The sequence below is a fragment of the Sceloporus occidentalis genome, unplaced genomic scaffold, assembly GCF_023333645.1.
Source record: "Sceloporus occidentalis isolate IW3139 unplaced genomic scaffold, rSceOcc1.0.p SCAF_41, whole genome shotgun sequence".
Taxonomy (NCBI): Eukaryota; Metazoa; Chordata; class Lepidosauria; order Squamata; family Phrynosomatidae; genus Sceloporus; species Sceloporus occidentalis.
Genome location: NW_028317021.1, coordinates 2,000,074 through 2,022,786, shown reverse-complemented (window position 1 = coordinate 2,022,786; position 22,713 = coordinate 2,000,074). Strand labels below are relative to the sequence as shown.

General features: G+C 45.8%; 1 protein-coding gene across 14 annotated transcripts in view; it reads right to left on the bottom strand.

Moving 5' to 3' along the window:
• The window catches only part of FBRSL1 (fibrosin like 1), a 1,004,090-nt gene that overhangs the window by 46,550 nt on the left and 934,827 nt on the right, over positions 1-22,713 (bottom strand). For 10 of the 14 annotated variants that reach the window (XM_089489878.1, XM_089489882.1, XM_089489880.1 and 7 more), the window contains 3 exons: positions 8,865-9,237; positions 7,602-7,855; positions 1,865-2,032 (listed from right to left, as the gene is read on the bottom strand). In XM_089489878.1, coding sequence (XP_089346004.1) covers positions 1,865-2,032; positions 7,602-7,855; positions 8,865-9,237 — 795 coding nt within the window. The remainder of the gene's footprint in view (positions 1-1,864; positions 2,033-7,601; positions 7,856-8,864; positions 9,238-22,713) is intronic. The other 4 variants (XM_089489888.1, XM_089489891.1, XM_089489879.1 and 1 more) reach the window with 3 other exon arrangements.

Below are 22,713 nucleotides of genomic sequence, written 5' to 3'. Positions count from 1 at the left end.
CTGTGGTTCTAGTACTTTTGAGGTAAAACCCCAAATACAAACAGCTGTGTGTATATGTTTAACTATCTATATAACTGCTGCTGCATAGAAAGAGCCACAGGTACTACTGATAAATAAAGGAAGACATTTCTATACTGTTCACACATGCTTTTGGAAAGAAATTCATACCCCCTTCTTCTCTGCCGCTTCCCTCTTATTTCTTTACCAACACTTTCAGCTCCTATTCTCTCAATGTAACAGAAACAATTGCCATAGAGTTCAGGTTCTTCCTAGAAAGGAAGCACTAATTCTGTATAGTGGTGAGAAGAGGCTCCCTAGGAAGGGGGTACAGAGGACATTTTCACAAACATTTTCACAAACAATTCAGAAATTAAAAGTTAGTACGTTTACTGCTGCATTGCTTTCAAATTTCCTTCAATGAAAAGAGGAGTCAAAAGTAAGCTAATGGGTTGTTATGCTAAAGGGACACAGCTCCTACATTTCCAGACCTAGCATAGTATTACAACCCTTGCTCTCCTGGCTAGTAGCTACTGATGGCACTTCTTGGCTGTGGCTTTTTATCTGAAAAGAGAACCTGACACAGCACATAATCCTTCTGGTTCAGAAAAAAATCAGCTCCTATTACTTCCAATACAATCAAAATAATTTGCAGGATTAGAGTTGCACGAGTCCATGGAGGGCAAAAGACAAATAGCAGGCAGTGTATGCGATGTCGGAGCAGAGGCTACTGCTAAATAAAAGAAAAAAGGTTTATCTATAAGGCAGTAACGATCACTTATGGTTTGTGTTAAATACCATGACAAGTTTTGCTTCATAGCCTCCGAAAGCAGCTGCTGTTGCCCCAAAAGGAGGGCTCCTTCCAAGATTATTTAGCACTAATAACAGACAGTAACACTTTTAACTTAGGATGGAATAGCAAGGAAGAAGACTGTTCAGTCTCAAGATCCCCGGGGTAGTAAGCTGTAAAATACATTATAAATAGTTATAATCCATATCTAACATCTTCAGAGGAAAAACCAAGGGCCAAACTAGATGTGACAGTACCAGAACTACTTTATTGACACCCAAATCAGCAAGGATAGGCATTAATCTTGCCCACCCAAAACCAGGCTTCACCAGCCTGGTGACCCCCCAAATTGCTGGACCACAAAATGGCTATGAACCATGAGAGTTGTAGTCCAACACACCTGGGGTGTAGCAGGTTGGAGAAGGCTGCCTTAACCTCTCCCTCTAACTACTCTCCCCCCAGTTCACTTCTAGCATCAGAGCTAAGCTCAGGTGAAAAGTGCCATGGGGGGTGAGAATTGGGGGAGGCAAACCATGGATAATGAGAGGGATCAGCATCCCCCCTCAATGTTTTGGTGTTTTTACGTACAATATTTTATAGCACCTTCCAGGTTTTTTGAAAAAACGCAAGCGAATAGATTGCACTTTATATGTGACTCTACTCACATATAAGTTTGACTCTAGTGATTGATGGTGGTGATGATGATGATGAGAATGACAAAATAGTAATACTAACAATAACAAGAACAATATAGAACATATATAAAAAATGGGGATGGGGTGGGGTGGGGAATCTGGCCTGGCTTAAGCACCTGGATACTTCTGTCAGTACCAAGATAATCCACTTTGTGTTTTCCTGGGGGAGGGGTGAAGGGAAAGCGCAATGGATTTAAAAGTTGGCAGCTGCAAAGTGATTCAGTATCTGGTTTCTTTAAAAGACTTGAAGCCACCCTGATGGATTTGCAGCTGACTCCAGACTTCAGTATGACATTGCAGCGTCATCTTTATCAGCAAAGAGAACAAAAAGTGAGTGTCTAGGGGCACAAAATAGCAGCAACTGCAGTGGCAAAGCACTTACGCAGAGAGACTGTAACAGGGATGCAAGATGGCAGGCAGGCCGAACTAGTTTCCATCTCGTATTGGCTGCGATGCGTTGGGGCTGGCACACAAGCGGGTGCGATGATGTGCACTGAGTGGGCTAGTGCAGTCAGGGACTGCCTTCCTGTTTGCCATGAAGGGGAGTAGTCTGTATTCACAACAAGGATTCTCCATTAAATTATAGAACTGTCATGGTGTGTGCATCAGGGTCCCAGAGAGCTCTGGCTTGTGGCCATTAGGTGGATGTGAAAGCCAATTCATTTGTTGCGTGGACAATAATAATATTTAATTTACACAACAATTTAGAGCGTTTCAATAGGACGTTCCCTTATATCAGGCTATACTATACAGTTGTCTAGCCTAGTATAGTTTATTCTGACTGGTAGCAACTTTCCAGGGTCTCAGGCAGAGAAAGTTTCCATCACTTGTTACGCAGCTCCTCATTGAGAGGAAGAACCATAGCTCAATGCTAGAGTGCATGCTTTGGATCCTTTTAACTGGCAATTCCAGGGAGTGAACATATGCATAGACTCAGCCACTGTGCTGTGGTCCCTCCCCAAATACTTCACCTTGTAATCTTTACAACAACTTTCAGAATCATTTTCTTCATATTGAAGATGGGTCTAAGGCTTAGATACACAGGCATGCCTAAGGCAATCTAGTACTTTCATGGCAGGGGTGACTTTTTTGATCCCTACAAAAGATACCAGGGGCACTTAGCTTGAACCTGTGATGTTAAAAATCTAAGGTTGGAATCTGGACTATTAAACTTCTGAGGAATATAAAAGCCTAAAGGCTTCTGCACCATGGTCTAAATACCCTAAAGGCACCAGAGGATGTCTGATCTTGGAAGCTAAGTAGGATCAGCCCTTGTTAATACTTGGATGGGAGACTGCCAATGAATCTCAGTTGCTATAGGCCTGTTTCAGAGGAAGGAACTGGCACCATCTCTGAGGATTCCTTGCCTAGGAAATGCAATTCATGGAATCGCTGTAAGTCAGCAGACGACTTGAAGGCACATACGCACAAAGACACCTCTGCATTAGGGGTGGGCTGCACTGGACCTTCCAACCACTCATAATCCCCTGCCACTGTCTCATTCCATTTCCCTTTTTTTGTTACATTTTACAAGTTATGACTATGTCGTTGAAAAATTCAGTGCTTCAGGAGCGATTTTGGAAGCAACAAGGGAGACTTGGGGTACATGTGGCCCTGTGTTGCCTACACTGCAACATTGTATTGTATTAATGAAACTGAATGGTGACATGCAGCAGTAGCCTGTATGAGTGGCCAAATCTGGTATAATTATTATGAGACAGGTCTTCTGCTCTTGTCTGGTCAAGAAAGCAGAAACATCTGAATTCCAGCACTAACTAGCTTAAACCTCAGAGCTGGAGAACACTCCCTCTAGGTCTTTATCTCTATATAAGGCCCTTGACTATGGTCTGCCCCAGCATTATGATACAGGTCCAATTCAGATGTTATGTTAACATGGTTTGTATTATGTGTTTGTGTGCTGTGTCCTTCAAGTCATTTCCGACCTAAGGTTTTTCTTTGCAAGATTTGTCCAGAGGAGGTTTGCCATTGCCTTCCCCTGAGGCAGAGAGGATGTGACTTGCCCACGATCACCCAGTGGATTTCATGGCCAAGCAGGGATTAAAACCCTAGTCTCCAGTCGCAGTCCAACGCTCAAGCCACTATGCCACACTGGCTTCTGGTTTGTATTATAACTATGGTTAAAAGGTCACAGATACTATTGAGTTACCAGCTGGAAAGTTATGATTTACCTGCGTGCTTTCATTTTCTTTCTGTTCACTACTTAGCTCCACAAGTTTATACATTGCAGCCTGTGGTGTACAGTCAATGGCCATGACTGATGTGTCTGATTTAGATAGTACAGCAAACAACAGTTTAGAGAAGGGAAGGCCTACAAAAAAAGTAGAAATCCCCCTTCCAACCTGTTCCCCCCCCAAAAAAAATGAATATGAGAAATTTTCTTTTAAAATGACAGATAAAATATTTAAAAGGAAGTGTTCTTATATCCCCCCGGCAATTATTTTAAAAAAACTATATATCAGGTTGATTTGTGGATAAAACTTTGTAAAGTACAGTATCTTATATCACTGCAATTCTTGGACTTGGACCCTATACAGACCGGCCCGATAGGCTGGCCTGTGGGTGGAGTTGGGGCGCAGTGTCCTGATGACGCATGCCCTGACTCTGCCCCAGGGTGCCACGATGCTGCACGCTGCTCTGGACAGTGTGTGGCATCATGGTGCACCTCTGGCACTGCGTCCAGATGACGCAGCACGGAAGGAGTGCCATAGAGCCATGCCACTGTGGCTATGGCACCCTTTGGAGAGAGCAAAAAGGAGTTGCTTTTTGCGGCTCCTTTTTGTGCCCTCCAAAGGCCAGATTGGGGCTATGGCATGAGGTTTCCACAGCCCCGATCCGGCCAGGAGAGGGGCGGTCTGTAGAGCCCCTTAATTTCCCTTTTTTCAGGTTTTTTTAATGGGATTTAACACTTTATGTCTGCTTGGCACTATGGGAGACTTCAAGTAACCTACTGACTTATGGCGAACCCTTGAACTTCATAGGGTTTTTTTAAGACAAGAAATACCCAGAGGTAGTTTTGCCAGTTCCTTCCTCTGAAATAAAGCCCACAGCACCTGTTAGCCATCCAAGTACTAACCAGGATTGACCCTTCTTAGCTTCCAAGATCAAATGGTCTGATGGGAGACAAATAGGTCTGAGGGGAGAGAAAATAATTTTTCTTTATTAATATCAACAGTTTCTTGTGTTTTTATTGGATGTTTGCCTGCTCCTCATAAACTGGCAAAACGAAAGTGATTCCTTATAGCTGAGTTGTTCCTTACAATTGAAGTCTTGTAGCTCTATTTTACAAGAAATTAAATTTTAAAAAGTCAACCCAAGATAATTTTATGTTACTCCAAGTTATAGAGAATGTATTGTATGTTTCAAAAGTAACATCTATTTTTCTTTTTTTTAAAAAGTTTTTTTCTGAACTCTCCCTGGGGGAGGGAAAACACAACTGTATCCCACAGCTCCTTTACAATGGGTTGTAAATTAATATCAACCTGTGAGTGAACATTTCCACCATGTTTTGTCCTAGTTACATTGCTTCTGTAAGGGTGTTCCTAAGGCTGCATCTACACTGCAGAAATAAACCACGTTAACTGCCATGGCTCTATATTATGGAGTTCTGGGGATTGTAGCTTATTGTGGCACCAGAGCTCTCTGACAAAAGAAGGCTAAATGTCTCACAAAACTACGATTCCCAGAATTCCATAGCTGTGAACCATGGCAGTTAAAGTAGTGTCAAACTGGATTATTACTGCAGTGTGGATGCAGCCTAAGTTTCTTTTGCTTTAAACTGGCAAAGAAATTATAGATGGAGTAGGCCACTCAGTATACAATCCAGTGACCTTGCAGCTTCAGTTTCCAGAATATTAGCTGTGTAGGCTATATTTCAGAGAAAGAAACTGGCAACACCACAACTGATTTTTCTTTGCCTATGAAAACGCTATGAAATTCATGGGGTCGCTGTAAGTCAACAGCAAACCTAAAGGTACAGACACACACAAGCTGAACAGAAAATCTGTTTCTAAAGGTCCCTTTGGACAGTCTTGTTGGGGGATGGATTTTCTCCTTCCTTAACATTTAGATTCAGACTGAGGAAAGGAGGGGGGGGGGCATCAGTGCTTTCAACAGTTAAAAATGTTCCCTCCTTTCTCACTTGTTAACTGGCTTTTGTAGGAAACAGAAGAGGGGCATTAGTATAAATGTGTGTCCGCTTTAATCCCTGCTGGGATAGTCAAATGCCAGATCAAAAAGGGGCCCAGTGGGTAGGAGCACAACAGAAGACTCCAGCTGCCACAGAAACAGCTGTAAGGTAATGGGGAAACTATAAAGCTGCTGTTTTAGTGGCTGAAGCAGAAATGTATGTATATATAAGGATTATACAGGAAACTTCTCATATGTTGTTTTACAAAGTGAAAGTTCTTCTTTACCTTCTCTAGAGAGCTAAAGCTGGAATTCTGGTGATGCACTATGCTCATGGGTGGACTTTTCCAAGAGTTTTGGAGTGGTGTCAAGTGAAGTTGGGGAAATTCTGCTGCCTCTGAGCAGTTCCTTCTCCAATGGTTTTTTCTTCATGGTGGGGCCCACGACCTTTTCCCTCTTGCCGCCACCATCTTTGTGTGCCTCCTCAACAATAGTGCAGCAACAGAATTCCAGCTGTGATGTTCTGATATGCAAAGGAGGGAAGTATGGAGCAGCCTGAAAGGATGGCGCAAACCACTGTTATAAATAGAGAACGCAAGGTCCATTTGTCTTTCAGGGACAAGATCGCTGACTACTACTGGGATTCTAAGCAGAAAATCTTTCTTGCCCAGCTGCGCTTCATCACTTCACCCAGATGTAAATTCCTGCCTCCTGCTTAGTGGCAAAAATGTCTCACAGGACAATGACTACTTTACTCCTTTTCCCAGTTGAAGGTTTTCCATGAATTGTTCAGCATCCAAAAATTCATCACAAAGAGCACTCAAGCTCCCTCTCCTGTAATGATGAAACAGCAAACAATTTTTTAAAGAACAAGAATTGGGGTTTGGGGAGAAGATTTTTAGTAAAAAGTGTTGCATAAAGAAGCATGCAACATGGGGCTTGCCATCAAAACTGGCACCCCTTTGTGTTGTAAAAGGTAGCATCATTTACCCTGTGTTGTGATGCCATTATGTTGACTACTTCCTTGCCCAGTCAGCAGCAGCCAGTAATACCAAGCAAGATCAGGGAAATGCAAAACATGATGATGTGACAATAGGGGATCAATGATATTGTATGTTACAAGAGAGGAGTGCTGAACTTAGCATTTTCAGCCATGTCATCCTTTGAAAAGTTTTATTTCTGCTCAAACAGAATCAAGATAAAAAAAGGGGACAGGGCTTTTTTCAAAGTAGGTTTTACTCCCCAGCTTTCCCTCCTGAGTATGTTGAGTTCAGGGACCATAACTCAGAGGTAGAGCCCATGTTTGCATGTACAATTGCTCAGGTTCAACCCCTGGCATCTCCTGACAGAAAGGACCAGGTAAAGTGATGGGAAAGACCTCTCTCTGCCTAAGACCATGGGAAGCCATTGCCAGCTAGAAGAAAATCCTGAGAGAGATGGACAAATAACTGACTTGGGATAGGGCAGATTCTATGCTCCTAAGAAGGGGTTTTCTTGCTTCATTTCATTCTGCTTTTTTTTCCTTTCATCTGTATTTTTAGCCACTTCTAGTTTGACCATCTCCCTCCCCCAACCTCCCTTTCCCACTCACACACACTTTTTCAAATGGCAACAGAAGGAGAAACATTTCTATTTGGAAAGGTCATTTGATTAACTTCTTTTAGACCTTCTGTAATATTTGGAAGACTAAAAATGCTATGAATTCAGCTTGTCTCCAGAGGGATATGCTGCCCAGTCCACAACAGGGGTGGAGCATAAAGAGTCACTATTATACCACTTGGCTTTGAGGTCTGGTTCATTATGCCTTACCAATTACAATAATGTTTCCTGCTGCTTTTGAAAGCCCAACTAGAGTGGATGGCTGGCATTTTGGTTTCGCCTCTCCTGATCTATGTACTCAGCCTGACAGTTTTATAGTGCATGAAAAGGGGAATCAATCTTAGTACGAAACCCAGTGGGATGGTAGAACCTACCTGCAGGGTGACCTGGGATCACAAGGCTGTTGGTGGGTATTGCTGGAGGAGGTGGCAGCGTAGGAGGGGTGGCAAACATGGCCGGATGATGCTGGTGTTGGGACTGAGATCTGAGAGGGAAATGCGAGGCAGCAAGGTTAGAGATGGAGAGGGGTAAAGCTGGACCAGAGGGATGATGGGGAGGGATCTGAGGTGGGAGGGGGAGGTGTCTGGGGAGGCTAATGCTTGTTGTGCTACTGGCACTGCTGCTTCTGCTGTGGAAATAAAAAAAAGGACAGGGAGGGATGGGGAGAGAGAGAGAGCCATTAGAAAGACATCAGAATTGTAGTAACATTCTGCAAAGCAACAGCATCTAGGAAAGTGTCCAAGCAAAACACTTGACCCAATCTCTTGGAACTGTTGAGCTCCTGTTTGAACAAGGAAAGTAGGTCCTGTCTGCACTGGCCAGGACACTCTAAGGGCAGCCCAGATTATCCTGGCCCCAAAGCTGTCCCAGCCTCCCATGTTACCTGGGTCCCTCTGTTCCAATGCTGGGAAGCTTTTCGCACAGGCATCCTACTGTGCTGTCTAGCATGGCCATGGTGGTGGTGAGTTGCTGTCCGGCATCAGAATGGAAGGCTCTGGATCATCCAGGAAGATCCAGAGCAAACAGGGAGTTATTTAAACCCATTTTAACAGGGGTATACTCTTGAGCTTGGCACAGAATAGGTTGTGCGTCGTCAAGATGATGGGGGAGGCCAGTTTATTTGGCCCATGAAGACGGCAGTATTCTCTGGAGGACATCTTTCATATATGTTTTCAAGGGGCTTCTCTTTCCTATTCAAATATCCACTCTACCCTCCTAGTATTTCCCTTCTAGTCCACATCTAAGACTACTGTGAACCTTTTCTCATTCTGAAATACATTATTGCAAACATGTGCAAAATGAGAATTGAGCCCTGGTAGCGCAGTGGTTAAATGCCTGTATTGCAGCCATTCACTCAAAACCACAAGGTTGCGAGTTCAAGACCAGCAAAAGGGCCCAAGCTCGACTCAGGCTTGCATCCTTCCGAGGTCACTAAAATGAGTACCCAGACTGTTGGGGGCAAACTAGCTTACTTGCTAATTAGCTTACTTGCTGTTCACCGCTATGATCTTTGGAATAGCGGTATATATTATTATTATTATTATTATTATTATTATTATTATTTAAACTGCAATGTTCAAACTAGAGGGTTCCAGACAGCAGAGCACTTACTGAAGACAGTCTACCCACGTACCCACCTGATATTATTGAGTCCGTTGTGGGCCACCTGGTGGTGCACTTGGTAACTGAGAGAAGGAAAGTTGTGGCTTGGAGGCTGCGTCCGAAGCTCGGGCAACAGCTGAGGCTGTGAGTGAGGCTGAGACTGCGGCTGAGGGGTGAGTCTTGGAGGTGCTGGTACTGAGATCAGTGGCTCTTTTTTCAACAAAGGGCTTGCCCAAGCACTTGATGTGGGTGCAGAGGAGTTGGAAGTCACGATGGTAGTGGATGCCGGTGGGCTGTGGAGTGGCAGCACAAAGGGCACGTCAGTGTTCAGTTCCTGACTGCGCTCTAGCCCAGACACCTTGGGGATGCCTCCTGCTTTTGCTTCGGCCTTGTCATTTGAGGATGGACCTTCAAGAACAAGAAAAATAAGGCAAAACTTATGTGGCAAAAACATCCTGAGGATGCATTCTGTTATTTGCATATTAAGCCAGATGGGAGGCAACAAAAGATCTCAGACAAGTGGCCAACAACGACTAGTGATTTACAGCCAGCACTGCTATGTGGGCTTGGGGCAAGCTCGGGGAGTATGGATTTGCTCTGCTCTTGGGTTTTTCTTTTCCTTTTCAACAAGGAGACTTTTTCCATCAAAACATTCTTCATCACACACTCCAGTTAAGCAAAATATCAGAAGACGGACTCATGTTTCTCACAGGTGGGCTTGGGGCCACTGGAAACAGTAAACTTTTTCCACAAGAGAAGAAGGAAAGAAAGGCTTCTTGACAAAGATACATGGAAGAATTGTATCAGTTTTTACATATGGGAACCTAACCAATCCATTTGAAAATATAAAACAAGTCATACTCAATATGATTTAGTAGGAATATTTATTATGTTAAACAGATAATAAATCTAGATGTCAGTTGTAGTTACTGAGTATTCTGCTAAGCGGGAATGCGTGTTTCATGTTAATTCTTTCTTTTCTTTTTATTTAAATAACCGTTGTTAGAGGTCACCGTTGCTATAATTTGGATGTTTGGTTGTTTAATTAGGTTGCATCTGCCCATCTGTCTGAACATATTGGCTTTTGTGGAGTCAGTCCATCAGTTGGATCTGATGGAGTGGAGTCCATGAAAGCTTAAGCTTTCTTTGGCGGATTATAGACCGCTGCTTTGAGCCGCTTGCTCCGTGCGGGAGCCGTAGCAGCCACACCGCGCGGCTCCCGCGCAGAGCAAAAAAGGAGCTCCAAAATGGAGCTCCTTCTTGCGGCGCCTCTATGACGTCGCGAGGCGCCGCTGGCACGTTCGCAACGTCATAGGTGCCTCGACACATTCGGACGCTATGCGCCCGATACGTAAAGATGGCACCGGCCATGTGGAACGGCCGGCGCCATATTGTACGGACAGAGTCCGTATTAGACCCAGGGCCGTCTAGAAGAGACGCCCCTTTTTTAAAATGGGACGTCCTGCGGACGTCCTAAGTGCCAGTGTGTAACCGGCCTTTTTCTCCATCTCAGGATTCCTTTATTTCTCTTTATGCAGAAACAGACTAACATGGCTATGTCTGTGTTATCATCAAATTTTATCTTCATTTTAATATCCACCAATAAAGTGTAATTTCATTAAAAATAGACAGTTTTGTAAAATGTAACGTTCTGTTCTGTATAATAAATATGGATGGCACCAGAGCCACTTTTTGTTTCATCAGTCCTTCCCAAAGTCATCCTCCCTCCCTCCCTCCCTCTTTCTCAAAAGAATTCACATCTCCATGGCAAGGTACCCACTGTTGTTTAAGTATGTTTTGTCCAGAAAAGGGTTTTTTTTAATACACCCACCTCCAAACTAAGGAAACAATGAGCCAAACTATCTCAGTGAACACAGGGCAGAACTTTGATTGAACCCCCATATTAGCTAAGAAGGACAGTTTGCTTACCTGCAACTGTAGTTCTTTGAGTGGCCATCTGCGAATCCACACAAATGGGTTATTCTGCGCCTGCGCAGCATTTCCAGATCCTACTGGAATCGCTGGGGAAGACTTTCTGGCGGTAGCTCCGCCCACCCTCTATATAGGCAGGAGGTCTTCCTGCCCTTTCCCAGTTCCAAAAAAGGTCCGCTGTAAGAGCAGACAAGGAAGAGAGAAGGACACGACAGAGGGGAGGATGGGCGGGATTTGTGTGGATTCGCAGATGACCACTCGAAGAACTAGTTACAGGTAAGCAACCTGTCCTTCTTTGTGGTCTCTGCGAAGCACACAAATGGGCTAGACTGGCAAGCTTGTTCCTCTGTGGAGGAGGGAGAGTCCTGGCACTAAAGAAATTATTAAACCAGAAAAACAGTGTGATTGTCAGATATTTGACAGGTGCCAACTAACTTTAGTGCATTCTGTAAAGGAGAACAGCTCTGCCAAAGGCTGCTTCACGTCAGTGTCTGGTATCAAGTCTGTAGTGCTTGATTAAGGTCAGAGGTTGTGACCATACCGCAGCCTTGCAAATGTCCTCCAAGGGAATTCCGGAGAGGAAGGCTGAAGATGAAGCTACCGCCCTGGTGGAGTGGGCTCGAATTCGAGCAGGCGGAGTCTTCCCAAAAATCCCGTAAGAGAGAAGGATTGTGGAAGTCACCCATTTGGAGAAACGTTGAGGTGTGACTGGAAGCCCCATTTTGGGGTTGGAATAGCGGATGAAAAGTCTGGGGGAATGATGAGAGGATGCAGTCCGGTCGAGGTAGAAGGCTAGCGCCCGCCTGACATCAAAGGAGTGGAGTCAGAGGTCGGTGTTGGTGGTCGGGGCTAGCGTCAGGAGAATAATATCCTGACTGAGATGAAAGGTGGACACAACTTTTGGTAGAAAGGAAATGTCTGGACAAAGGACGACCTTGTCCTTAAAAAATTTCAAGTAAGGAGAATCTGTACGGAGGGCACAGAGTTCACTGGCCAGGCGTGCCAAGGTGATGGCTACCAAAAAGGCTGTCTTCCAGGTGAGGAGCCTGAGATCACAGGAAGCCAGAGGTTCAAATGGTGATGCGAGAACAAGGTGCAGGTCCCAAGAGGGAGTAAAGATTACTGCTGGTGGCTTGAGGTTGGTAAGGCTTTTGAGGAATTTCTTCACAAGTGGGTCAGTGAAGAAGGATGGGCGGCCGGAGAATTGAAAGTGTGCACAAATGGCCACGAGGTAGCATTTTAAGGATGAAATGGAAAGTCCAGGTGCTGAGAGGTGGTGGAGGAAGTCCAAAACGACAGAGACGGTGACCTCCGAAGAGGTGAGTCCTGCTGAGGACAGAACAGCCAATTTTTTTCTCACTTGAAGGTGTAGGAGTGCTGAGTGGAAGGCTTTCGGGAAACCAAAATGATTTCTCAGACCGGTACCGAGAGCCTGGTCAGGGCAGGATCCTCCACGCCACAAGATGGAGAGTGTCCACCTCGGGGGCGCAAACCCGACCGTCGTGAAGAGTGAGAAGGTCGGGATGGAGAGGCAGAGGCCAGAAGTGGTTCTGAGAGAGGTGGAGAAGCAGGGCAAGCCACAGCTGTCTTGGTCACCAAGAGGTGATCAGGATCGCGTCTGATCTGTCCGTTCGTAGCTTTGCTACTACTCTGGTGATGAGAAGAAATGGGGGAAAGGTGTAGAACATTTTGCCGGATCACTGGAAAAGGAAGGCATCCCCTTGGGACCGAGGTGAAGGGATACTGGAACAGAAGTGGTTGCATTGAGTGTTGAGATGCAAGGCAGAAATGTTGGCATCTGCAGTTCCCCACAGAGAAAACAGGTGAAGGGTGACTTCAGGATTCAGTTGCCACTCGTGACAAGAGTCTGGAGCTCTGCTCAATTTGTTTGCCAGTTCGTTCTCCTCTCCAGGGAGATATATGGCTTGCAAGGTGATCTGCCTTTGGATGTACCAGTTCCAGATTTGGAGGGTGAGGCCAAGAAGAGTGGTTGACCTGGTACCGCCTTGCTTGTTGATGTAATACATCATGGTTGTGTTGTCCGTGAGGAGGAGGACAACCTGGTTCCGCAGAGAAGGTTTGAAAGCTTTGAGTGCTTTTTGAACCGCTAGCATCTCAAGTGCGTTGATATGCAATTGGCGCTCTTTTGGGGACCATGTGCCATGGACAGCGAGGTCGTTGAGATGGGCTCCCTAGCCCGTGTTTGAGGCATCGGTGGTCAGTGAAGACTGAGGTTGTGGCAGGAGGAAGGGGATGCCCATCAAGAGATTCTGTGGATTGAGCCACCAGTGGAGGGAGCGGGTGATAGGCCTTGGCACAGTAAGCCACTTCCGTGGATTGTTGAAGACGAGGTTGAAAACTGATAGGAGTCATGACTGGAGAGGATGTATGCGGAGATGGGCCCACAGTGTGACATACATGGTGGATGCCATATGGCGAAGGGCCACCTGAGCTGTTCGGACAGTGATGCACCAGAAGGCAAGGCAACGACGGATTGCAGACCTGAGATTAAGGAACCTGTCGTGAGGGAGGTACAGTATGCTCTGCAGGTTTTGGAGTCCGAGGTGGCTCCTAGGAAGCGCACCCGCTGATCTGGGCAGAGGGTCGATTTTTATTTGTTGATCATGAGTCCCAAATGATGAAGGGGGGAGAGTGCTGAGTCGAGATGGGAGAGGAGCATCCGTCTGGACGGGGCCACGAACAACCAATCGTCTAAGTAAGGAAAGATGATGATGTTTTGTTGGCGGAGGTATGTGGCTACGATCGCCATGCATTTTGTGAAAACACTTGTGCGGAGGAAAGTCCGAAGGGCAGCACTCAGTACCGAAAACAGTCAGGGCCGACAGAGAAGACAAGAAAGTCCTGGTGGTCTTCTCGGATGCTGATGTGGAAATAGGCATCCCGAAGGTCCAAGGTGGTGAACTAGTCTGACTCCTGTAGAAGAGGCAAGATGGAAGCCAAGGTTACCATATGGAAACGCTTGTAGGCCATGAAAGAGTTTAAGAAACGCAAGTCCAAGATGTGATGGAGGCCACCTGTGGCTTTGGAGACAATGAACTATCTGGAAAATAGACAGTGTTGGGTCCGGGACGGAGAGACGGGCTCAGTGCCCCCTTTTTGCAACAAGGAGCGCACTTCATCAAGAAGGGTGTCTGAGGGGAGGGTGGTGAGGATGATACCCCTTGAGGGAGGGGATTGCAACTCCAGGGCGTAACCCCTACAGACAATGGAGAGCACCCAGGAGTCAGATGTTATGGAGGCCCAAGAATGGTGAAAGTGGGCTAGGCGATCCCCGAAGGGGGTCGACAGAATGGAGTGCGCTGGGGAACTTCAGAAGCGACGTCTGCCTTGTTCTGAATTTTCCTTTTTGTGGAAGGGCTGTTTGTACTTCTGCTTTTGTTGGCGCTTTCCTTGTTGTTGGGAAGGAAAGCACTGTTGTTGGTAGTCCAAGGACTGGTTGGATCTACCCTGGTTGGGGGGGTAGGGGGGTCTTTGCCATCCCAAATGACGTTGAGAGAAAGGAGAGCGAGAAGTGGAGGAAGATGACATACCGTATTTACGGGCTGTGTTCTTCATTTTGTTTTTGTAATCAATTTTTTATCAGTCTCCTTATCAAAGAGTCCTGTGGCATCAAAGGGGAGCTCTTCAATGGCCTGTTCGGCCTGAGGTGTGAGATCCGAAGACCTGAGCCAGGCATGGCGTCGGAGGGCCAAGGAGCCCGAAAGCTGTCAGGAGGCACAGTCAGCAGAGTATCGGGCCACTGAAATTTGGTGTGAGGACAATACGTGGGCCTCTGCATGGATGGCCATGGCCGTCCGCCTCTTGTTCTCAGGGAGGTCTTCATAGAGGGGAAGAGCCTTTTCCCAAAGCTGCTGTTGGTAGGTAGCCATGCACGCTGAATAGTTTTGTATTTTAAGATCTAAGACCACAGAGGCCATGTAGGACTTCCGTACCATGGTGTCAAGCTTACGACCCTCTTTGTCATTGGGGGTCAGAGCTGTCTTTGGAGCCGAGAGGACCTGGGAGGCTTCCATGATGGCCGAGTTAGGGCGAGGATGTTCAAAAAGCCAGATCTCTTCTGAAGGTGAAATACGGTAGAGATTGTCTAATTTCCTGATGGAAGGCTGGGCCGTAGACAAAGTGGGCCAAAAACTCTTTACAGTTCTGGACATGGATGGCAGGAATACAATAGAGGTTGGAGTTGGAAACTTGTCACGAACCCTTTCATCAATAGGGTCAAGAGCTTGAGAGTCTGCATGGAGGACCTCAATGTTCAAAGTTTTGCCCATCCGGATCATCTGCTTGGAAAATGAGAAGATGTCGTCGGAGAAGGAGGGAGTCTCAAGGAGCGCCAAGGAGAGTGGCTGGAGAGGTCAGGTGTAATCCAAGACGGAGTGGTCTGCAGATTCAGCGGAGAGTGATCTGGTCCTGGTCCGGGCCTGAGAGGCTATCGGTACCGGCAATGAAGGGCAAACTTGCAATGAGACAGCAGAGGTCAACTGCACAGGACAGGACAGTTCCACTCGGGAGGCAGAGGAGAGGTGAGACTGAGATGGAATGGATGCAGCAGATGACCTTGGTGGGTTCAACTGGCTGGAAAGTTGAGACAAACAGGCCACCATGCACTTCAGATGGATCAAGAAGCAGGAAGTAAGAGCCTGTGGCTTGATCAAAGATGACGTCTTGTCTGGAAGGTTCAACAATGACAGAGGATGTGTCGTAATCTTGCTCATCCTCGAAGCAAACGACCTCTGAAGTCTGGGAGAGTCGGTCTGGGATCACCGTGTGGGTGAGGGGGGAAGCTTCCTCTTCGCCTTCCGAGAGTTGGTAGGGATCGGTGAGGGAATGCAAAAAGGTGGTCGTTTTGGGGCGGGCCCGAGAGTCGGGACCAGGAGACGTCTGAGTCAGAGGTGCTGGTTGGGCACACCGTACCGAAGCCTGGTCGGTATCGGCTGGCTGGGATGGCACATCGGTGTGGGATCGGCGCTTGGTGTCGAAGCCCGCAGAAAGACGAGGCTTTTTTGCGGGGTGGTGGATTTGTCCCGGGACTTGTGCTTCTTTTTGTCCAGTTTGGAGGACTCAGAAGACTTACTCCTCTTCGATGAGCATAGGTGGCCAGTCACATCCTGGTCCATGGACCTCGGTTTGTCTGGGGTTTGGGACCCAAAGACATCCGTATGGGGTTTGCCCTCAGCTGCAGTAGCTTTGGCAGGGGCCCTCGGCAGCAGTAGCCTTGGCAGGGACCCCAGAAGCCAGAGATGGGAGGTTGCTTTTAGCGGTGGCGGCGGCAGCCTTGGCAGAGGCTCTAGAGGAGGAGAGAGGCTTCAAAATGTATGCGTAGAGCATGGATCTCAGGTGCATCTCCCTATTCTTCCTGGCCTGTGGAGTGAAGGCCATGGAATGAGGGCAAGAAGTGAGGACATGGCCCTCGCTCAGGCAGAGGAGGCACAAAGAGTGTCCATTGAGTGCCGGGATGTTAGTCCCACAATCAGAGCACTTCTTAAAAGAGTGAGCAGACATTTTCAACAAATCCAAGAGACGAAGAGAGAGGATAGTCAAGGAGTCCGAGTTGTTATTGTTAGTCAGAGTCCAAAAAGAAGTCCAAGTCACAATCCAAAAGAGACGTCAAAGGCAAAACGAAGTCAGAGCAAACGCAGTAAACGAAACTGAAAGCTAAGGAAGGAGCGATTCCTCAGTGAGGTTCCTAAGCTGCTCACGCGGTGGACAAAAGGAACTGAAAAAGGGTGGGAAGACCTCCTGCCTATATAAAGGGTGGGTGGAGCTATCACCAAAAAGTCTTCCCTAGCAATTCCAGTAGGATCCGGAAATGCTGCGCAGGTGCAGAATAACCCATTTGTGTGCTTTGCAGAGACCACGAAGAAGAACCTGTAGAGGCTTTGGAGCAGTCATACTCTCTTAAGTCTATCTGTAAAATCTAAGCCAGGGGTAGGCAACCTTTTTGCGCTGGGGACCGGGTTGCTGTCCCTCAGACAACTGGGGGGGGGGGGGGCAAACTCAAAATGGCGCCCAGAGCGGCGCGGAAGCTGCGGCGGGGGTGGCAATCGGCGGCAGGACCGGGCTGGGGCCTGTCCCAAGGCCTCACCGGGCCGGATTCAGCCTGCAGGCCGTAGGTTGCCTACCCCTGATCTAAGTTATAATGGCACACGTATCCTGTAAAACAGTGGTATGGGTAAATGAGATTATGGCCAGTCTTGCTAAGAACACAAACTTGGGTCTGGGTTGCCTCACCTGAGGTTTCAACATTACTCACTGGGCCTGCCCTAACCAGCATCCCTTCTCCCTGTTGTTGTTATTTTTAAATCCTTGCACTTGGAAAATTAGCACGTCAGGAAAAAGACACTGCTGGCAATCTTCTCCTGGACTCTTCTCTGATTGTCATCTCAAGTAGATGCAACAGCCAGGAGTGCTTGGTACCAACTCCGGTTGATACGCCAACAGCGTCCCTACCTGGACCGAGGGGACCTTGAAGCAGTGGTACATACACTGGTAATCTCTGTAATGCACTCTACATGGGGCTACACTTGTACCAAGTTCAGAAGCTTCAGTTGGTACAAAATGCGGCAGCCAGATTGGTCACTGGTTCTTCGAAATTTGACAATATAACACTTATTTTGAAAGATCTTCATTGGCTACCCATCAGCTATTGGTTATTACCTATAAAGCCCTATATGGCTCAGGCCCAAGTTACTTAAAGGAACGCCTCTCCCTATATAGTCCGCCCCGCACTCTTTGAACTTTCAGGAAAAAATCTGTTGAAGGTGCATCCAACTAGATTGGTTTCAACCTCCCAAAGAACTTTTACTTCGGTGGCTTCTAAACTATGGAATAATCTTCTGGAAGAGCTCTGTCTTATTACCTCCTTGGAGGCTTTCAAGAGGGCAGTGAAAACGGATCTCTTCCGGCAAGCTTAGCCACCCAATTTCTTGTAAGGACTTTACCCCACTCTTCTATTTAGGATGATGTATTGTTTTTAAACTGTTTTCAATGATGAATATTATGTTTTATTCTTGTATACTGTTCTTGTTGCTCGATTGTAATCCCGCTTCGATCCATCTGGGAGAGGCGGGAAAATACAAATAAAATATCATCATCATCATCATCATCATCATCATCATCATCATCACCATCATCATCTCCCCTGGCTTTTATCTCCAGAAGCTTACAAGTTGTGCCTCAGATAGCCCTTTCCCATTTCCCAATCCTTTTCTGAAATGCCAGCAGTAGTATATCAGACAGCCCCCCTCCTGTTTTCTAACTCTCTTAAAAATGATTTTCTGATGAGTTATAATAGCACCTTCCCCTTTTTTGCTTCTAGGAAAACACTCTGTCAAATGTTGAAGCATCAGCTACCATGTCTTCAAGAGTTATGTCAGGCTTCATTTTGGGGTTTGTGTGTTTGTCTGCTTTCCCCCAGAAACATTGGCCTGTTACAGACTGCAAAAATAAAGCTGCTTCGGGTCTCTTTGGAGGTATGCTGTTTAAATGATGCATGCATCCTAAGAATCCGGAAGCTGCACCAAAGCTGCACTCCAGCGCTTAGGAATGGAGTGTGGCTTTGGCGCGACCTCCGGACTCTGCATCATTTAAATAGCATACCTCCAAAGAGACCCGAAGCAGCTTTATTTTGGCAGTCTGTAACAGGCCACAGATTTTATTACCTAAAGATGATACCTAGCTTCCTGAACAATCAGAATGCATAAATTCATTTTGCTCCATTTATTCAATTAATAATCCACCATTCCACTACCATGTTCAGGGCAGTTTAACACCAAGAATTGCAACTATAAAACAAGACAATGGGCAAACATAAAAGAGCTGGTACAGTCAGCCCTCCACATCCATGGATTCTTTATCCACAGATTCAAGCATCCATGGCTTGAAAATATTATATCTAGAATCATAGAATCGTAGAGTTGGAAGAGACCACAAAGGCTATCCAGTCCAACCCCCTGCAATGCAGGAACTCTCAATCAAAACATCCCCGACAGATGGCCATCCAGCCTCTCTTTGAAGACCTATAAGGAAGGAGACTCGACCACACTCTGAGGGAGTGTGTTCCACTGTCGAACAGCCCTTACTGTCAGGAAGTTCCTCCTAATGTTGAGGTGGAACCTCTTTTCCTGGAGCTTGTATCCATTGCTCCGGGTCCTGTTCTCTGGAGCAGCAGAAAACAAGCTAGCTCCCTCCTCAATATGACATCCCTTCAAATACTTAAACAGGGCTATCATATCACCTCTTAACCTTCTTTTCTCCAGGCTAAACATCCCCAGCTCCCTAAGTCGTTCCTCATAGGACATGGTTTCTAGACCCTTCACCAATTTAGTCGCCCTCCTTTGGACACGCTCCAGCTTCTCAATGTCCTTTTTGAATTGTGGTGCCCAGAACTGGACACAGTATTCCAGGTGGGGCCTGACCAAAGCAGAGTACAGTGGCACTATTACTTCTCTTGATTTAGACACTATACTTTTATTGATGCAGCCTAAAATTGCATTCACCTTTTTAGCTGCCGCATCACACTGTTGACTCATGTTCAACTTGTGGTCTACTTGGACTCCTAGATCCCTTTCACACAGAGTCTCGTTCAGCCAGGTCTCCCCCATCTTATATCTGTGCATTTCATTTTTCCGCCCTAAATGCAGTACCTTACATTTCTCTACATGAAATCACTGCTTCTGTACCCCTCAGCAAGGAGTCCCCACTACGACCACATGCCTCCTCCGAGGCTTAGCAGCGACTGTTCCCTCTGGTGGAACTCTTAGGCTCCCCTGCTCTGTCTCTGAAGTCTGTCCATGCTGTTCTTCCTCGTCCTCCTTGATAAGGGAAAAAGCTTCAAATCGATTCTCTAGCTGCAAGCTCCCAGAACAATCCCTTCTTGGCCTAGTTCTCTGTGTGACATTCCTCCAGCTGTCTGCCTCCTGTGTATGTGAAGTGACTTCCTCCGCCCCAGCAACTTCCTCTGCATGGTACTTGTCCAAGACCGTTCATTCCATTCTGTCCAGGAAATCCTCTTGCTCCCTAATATGCTGAAATGTAGCTATTCTGGACTCCAGCTGCTGGACTTTCTCTTCCAAGAGTGCTACCAACTGCACTTGGTGCATGTGAAGTTCTCCACATCTGTAGGCAAGAAGGTAAACATCCCACAAGTGCTGCAGGTGACTGCAGCAGTTCCGTCAGTGTCCATACTGAGAAGTCTTAACTAATTACTGAAATAGGACTGTGGGCTCCGTCATCAAAAGATCTATACCTATATATAAATAAATTCCAAAAAGCAAACCTGGATTTGGCTATTTTATATAAGGGACATCATTTTATTATCCATTGTGTTTAATGGGACATGAACATCCACAGATTTTAGTATCCATGAGGAGTCCTGGAACCAAACTCCAGCAGATACTGAGGTCCCACTGTACATGCAAAATATGATATATAGACACATTTCTCCCATTTCCAAATATGTGATGTAGCCTTGGAACAAGTAAAGCTACACTAAACAGAAGGCCTCTGAACATACAAAGGGCTCCCTGTCATGATTTGATATGCAGAGTGAACTATCCCTAATGCAAAGGAAGCAGTCAGTCCACTGATCCATCTGGTTCAGTTTTGTCTGCAGGGGTACACGTGTTGCAGCTCTTTTAGGCTTATGGATAAGAGGACTTCAAAAAGCAGCTGCAAGGCTGCTTTTTGCTATACTATTGATATGATACTAGAAAAAGCCACATTAGATGTGCCTCTGAATGTGTAAGGGATCTCTTACTCATTATGAATATCATGGCAGTACACATAATAGAATTAAGTTTATATTGACCCTTAAACCATTTCCCTTGAATCTGCAATAAGACATGTTCATAGAATCATTGAACTATAACGTTGGAAGAGCCCCCAAGGACAATCTAGTCCAACCCTCTTCTGCCATGCAGGAATACACAATCAAAGCACCCCTGACAGATGCCCATCCAGCTTACAAAGAAGGAGACTCCACCATCTTCCAAGGAAAACATCTTCCACTGTCAGACAGCTCTTACTGTCAAGAAGTTCTTCCTAATGTTGAGGTGAAATCTCTTTTGCTGTAGTTTGTATCCACTGTTCTGTGTCCTATTCTCTGGAGCAGCAGAAAACAGATTTGCTCAATCCTCAATATGACAACCCTTCAAATATTTAAACATAGCTATCATGTCTCCACTTAACCTTCTCTTCCCCAGGCTAAACATACCCAGCTCCCTAAACCACTCCTAGGGCATGGCTTCCAGATCTTTCAAATGAACATTTGGTTTTTCTGAGGTTCAAAAACAAAAATCTGGGCACATCATCATCAGAAATCCTAGTAGGAGTAACTCCTGTGGTGTACTTACAGCTACAGGGCATGGATTTCCAAGTGTTAGGCTACTCCTATGAGGGAAACATGTTCAGTTTTCACAAGAGATTATAGCTGGTTTATTGCCTAGTTTAGGAGGCTCTTAACAAGTCCTTCCTCACCAATATAATTCAAAAGCCTTTGGGTCTCACTATTTGTAATGTATGTCTTTAACTGGGAAACAATCAATTTCTCATTTCAGAAGGCAAGATATGCTGCTGTGATTTCTTTGGAGCCAACATGACAAACCACTTTTGTAAATGCTTTTTCTCATATGTTGTTAAAAAATAAAATTCTATTTTCCAATGCTATTTCATCTTTTATTTTTCAGAACTGCAGAAGCAATGACTGCCTGTGTCAAGTTTCGTCTGGGCTTTCAGAGATGGAAGTGGTAGGCTCACCTCTGCATGTGATTACAAAAACTCCACATCATTGACCTTTGCCCCCAAGATAAACAAGCATGAGATTCACCGCCTTATGCTGGAACCTTCCAATGACAGAAATGTGTTTGTTTTCACCAAATTCTAGAGTAGTTAATTTTCCTGCCTCCCGATAACAGGCTGAGCCAATTTGCCTAAGACTCAACAGTCAGCTCCAATATTTCAACCTTAATTAAAGCTGAACTCACGTCAGCTCAGCTCTTCCCTTCACAAGGCATCTGACATTTACAATGATTTGCATCACAGATGAGCTACACTGAAGGCTATTTCCCCCTTCTGCTCACCAGAAACAACTTTACACCAACTTTGTTTGTTTTCTAACCAACCTTCCCAGAATACTTTGGATCAAACATGCCAAGTTTTGCTTTGCTTTGTTTAGCTGAATAGAGATATAGCAAGTATGTAAGGGAAGGACAGTTCTTTAACAAATGGTACAGTGCTATCTCAGTATAGAAGCAGTTGTATACCTCAGTCCCAAGCCATCCGTCACATAGCAATAGCAATAGCAAGTACATTTCTATACTGTGTATCAGTGCACTTAAGCACTCCCTAAGCGGTTTACAATGTGTAAGCCAATTGCCCCCAACGAGCTGGGTATTCATTTTAGCAACCTCAAAAGGATGCAAGACTGAGTCAACCCTGAGTCCCTGGCTGGTATTGAACTCACAACCTTGTGGCTTGTGAGTGAGTGGCTGCAGTACAGGCATTTAACCATTGCACTACCAGGGCTCTTACAGATATGCTAACTGATCCTGTTTCCTTTTATTGCAACAACTGACCACCTCAAAATTGCTAATGCATTTGTCCTTATGACATTCTTGCTCAGCAGTAGGGATAGAAGGGTTATAATTCTCATTTTACAAGAATAATGAGAATAATGGCATCCAAGGCCATTTCATCCATTGAATGACTGGAATGTCTGTTCTGGGCAATAGCCTTGAAAAGGGTCCCCAGTTATCCTAATTTATGGGAAATGTTTTTCTCTTAGGAAATGGCTTCATGGACAAAGCTGAAACATCAGCCTGCAGCACTGGTAAAAGAAGGCGCTTAGAATGTGAAAGCATATGCGAAATGAGAACCAGGGCCTATCAAGGGATCCAGTGGAATATGTTCCAAATGAGAGACAAAGGGCTCGAACAG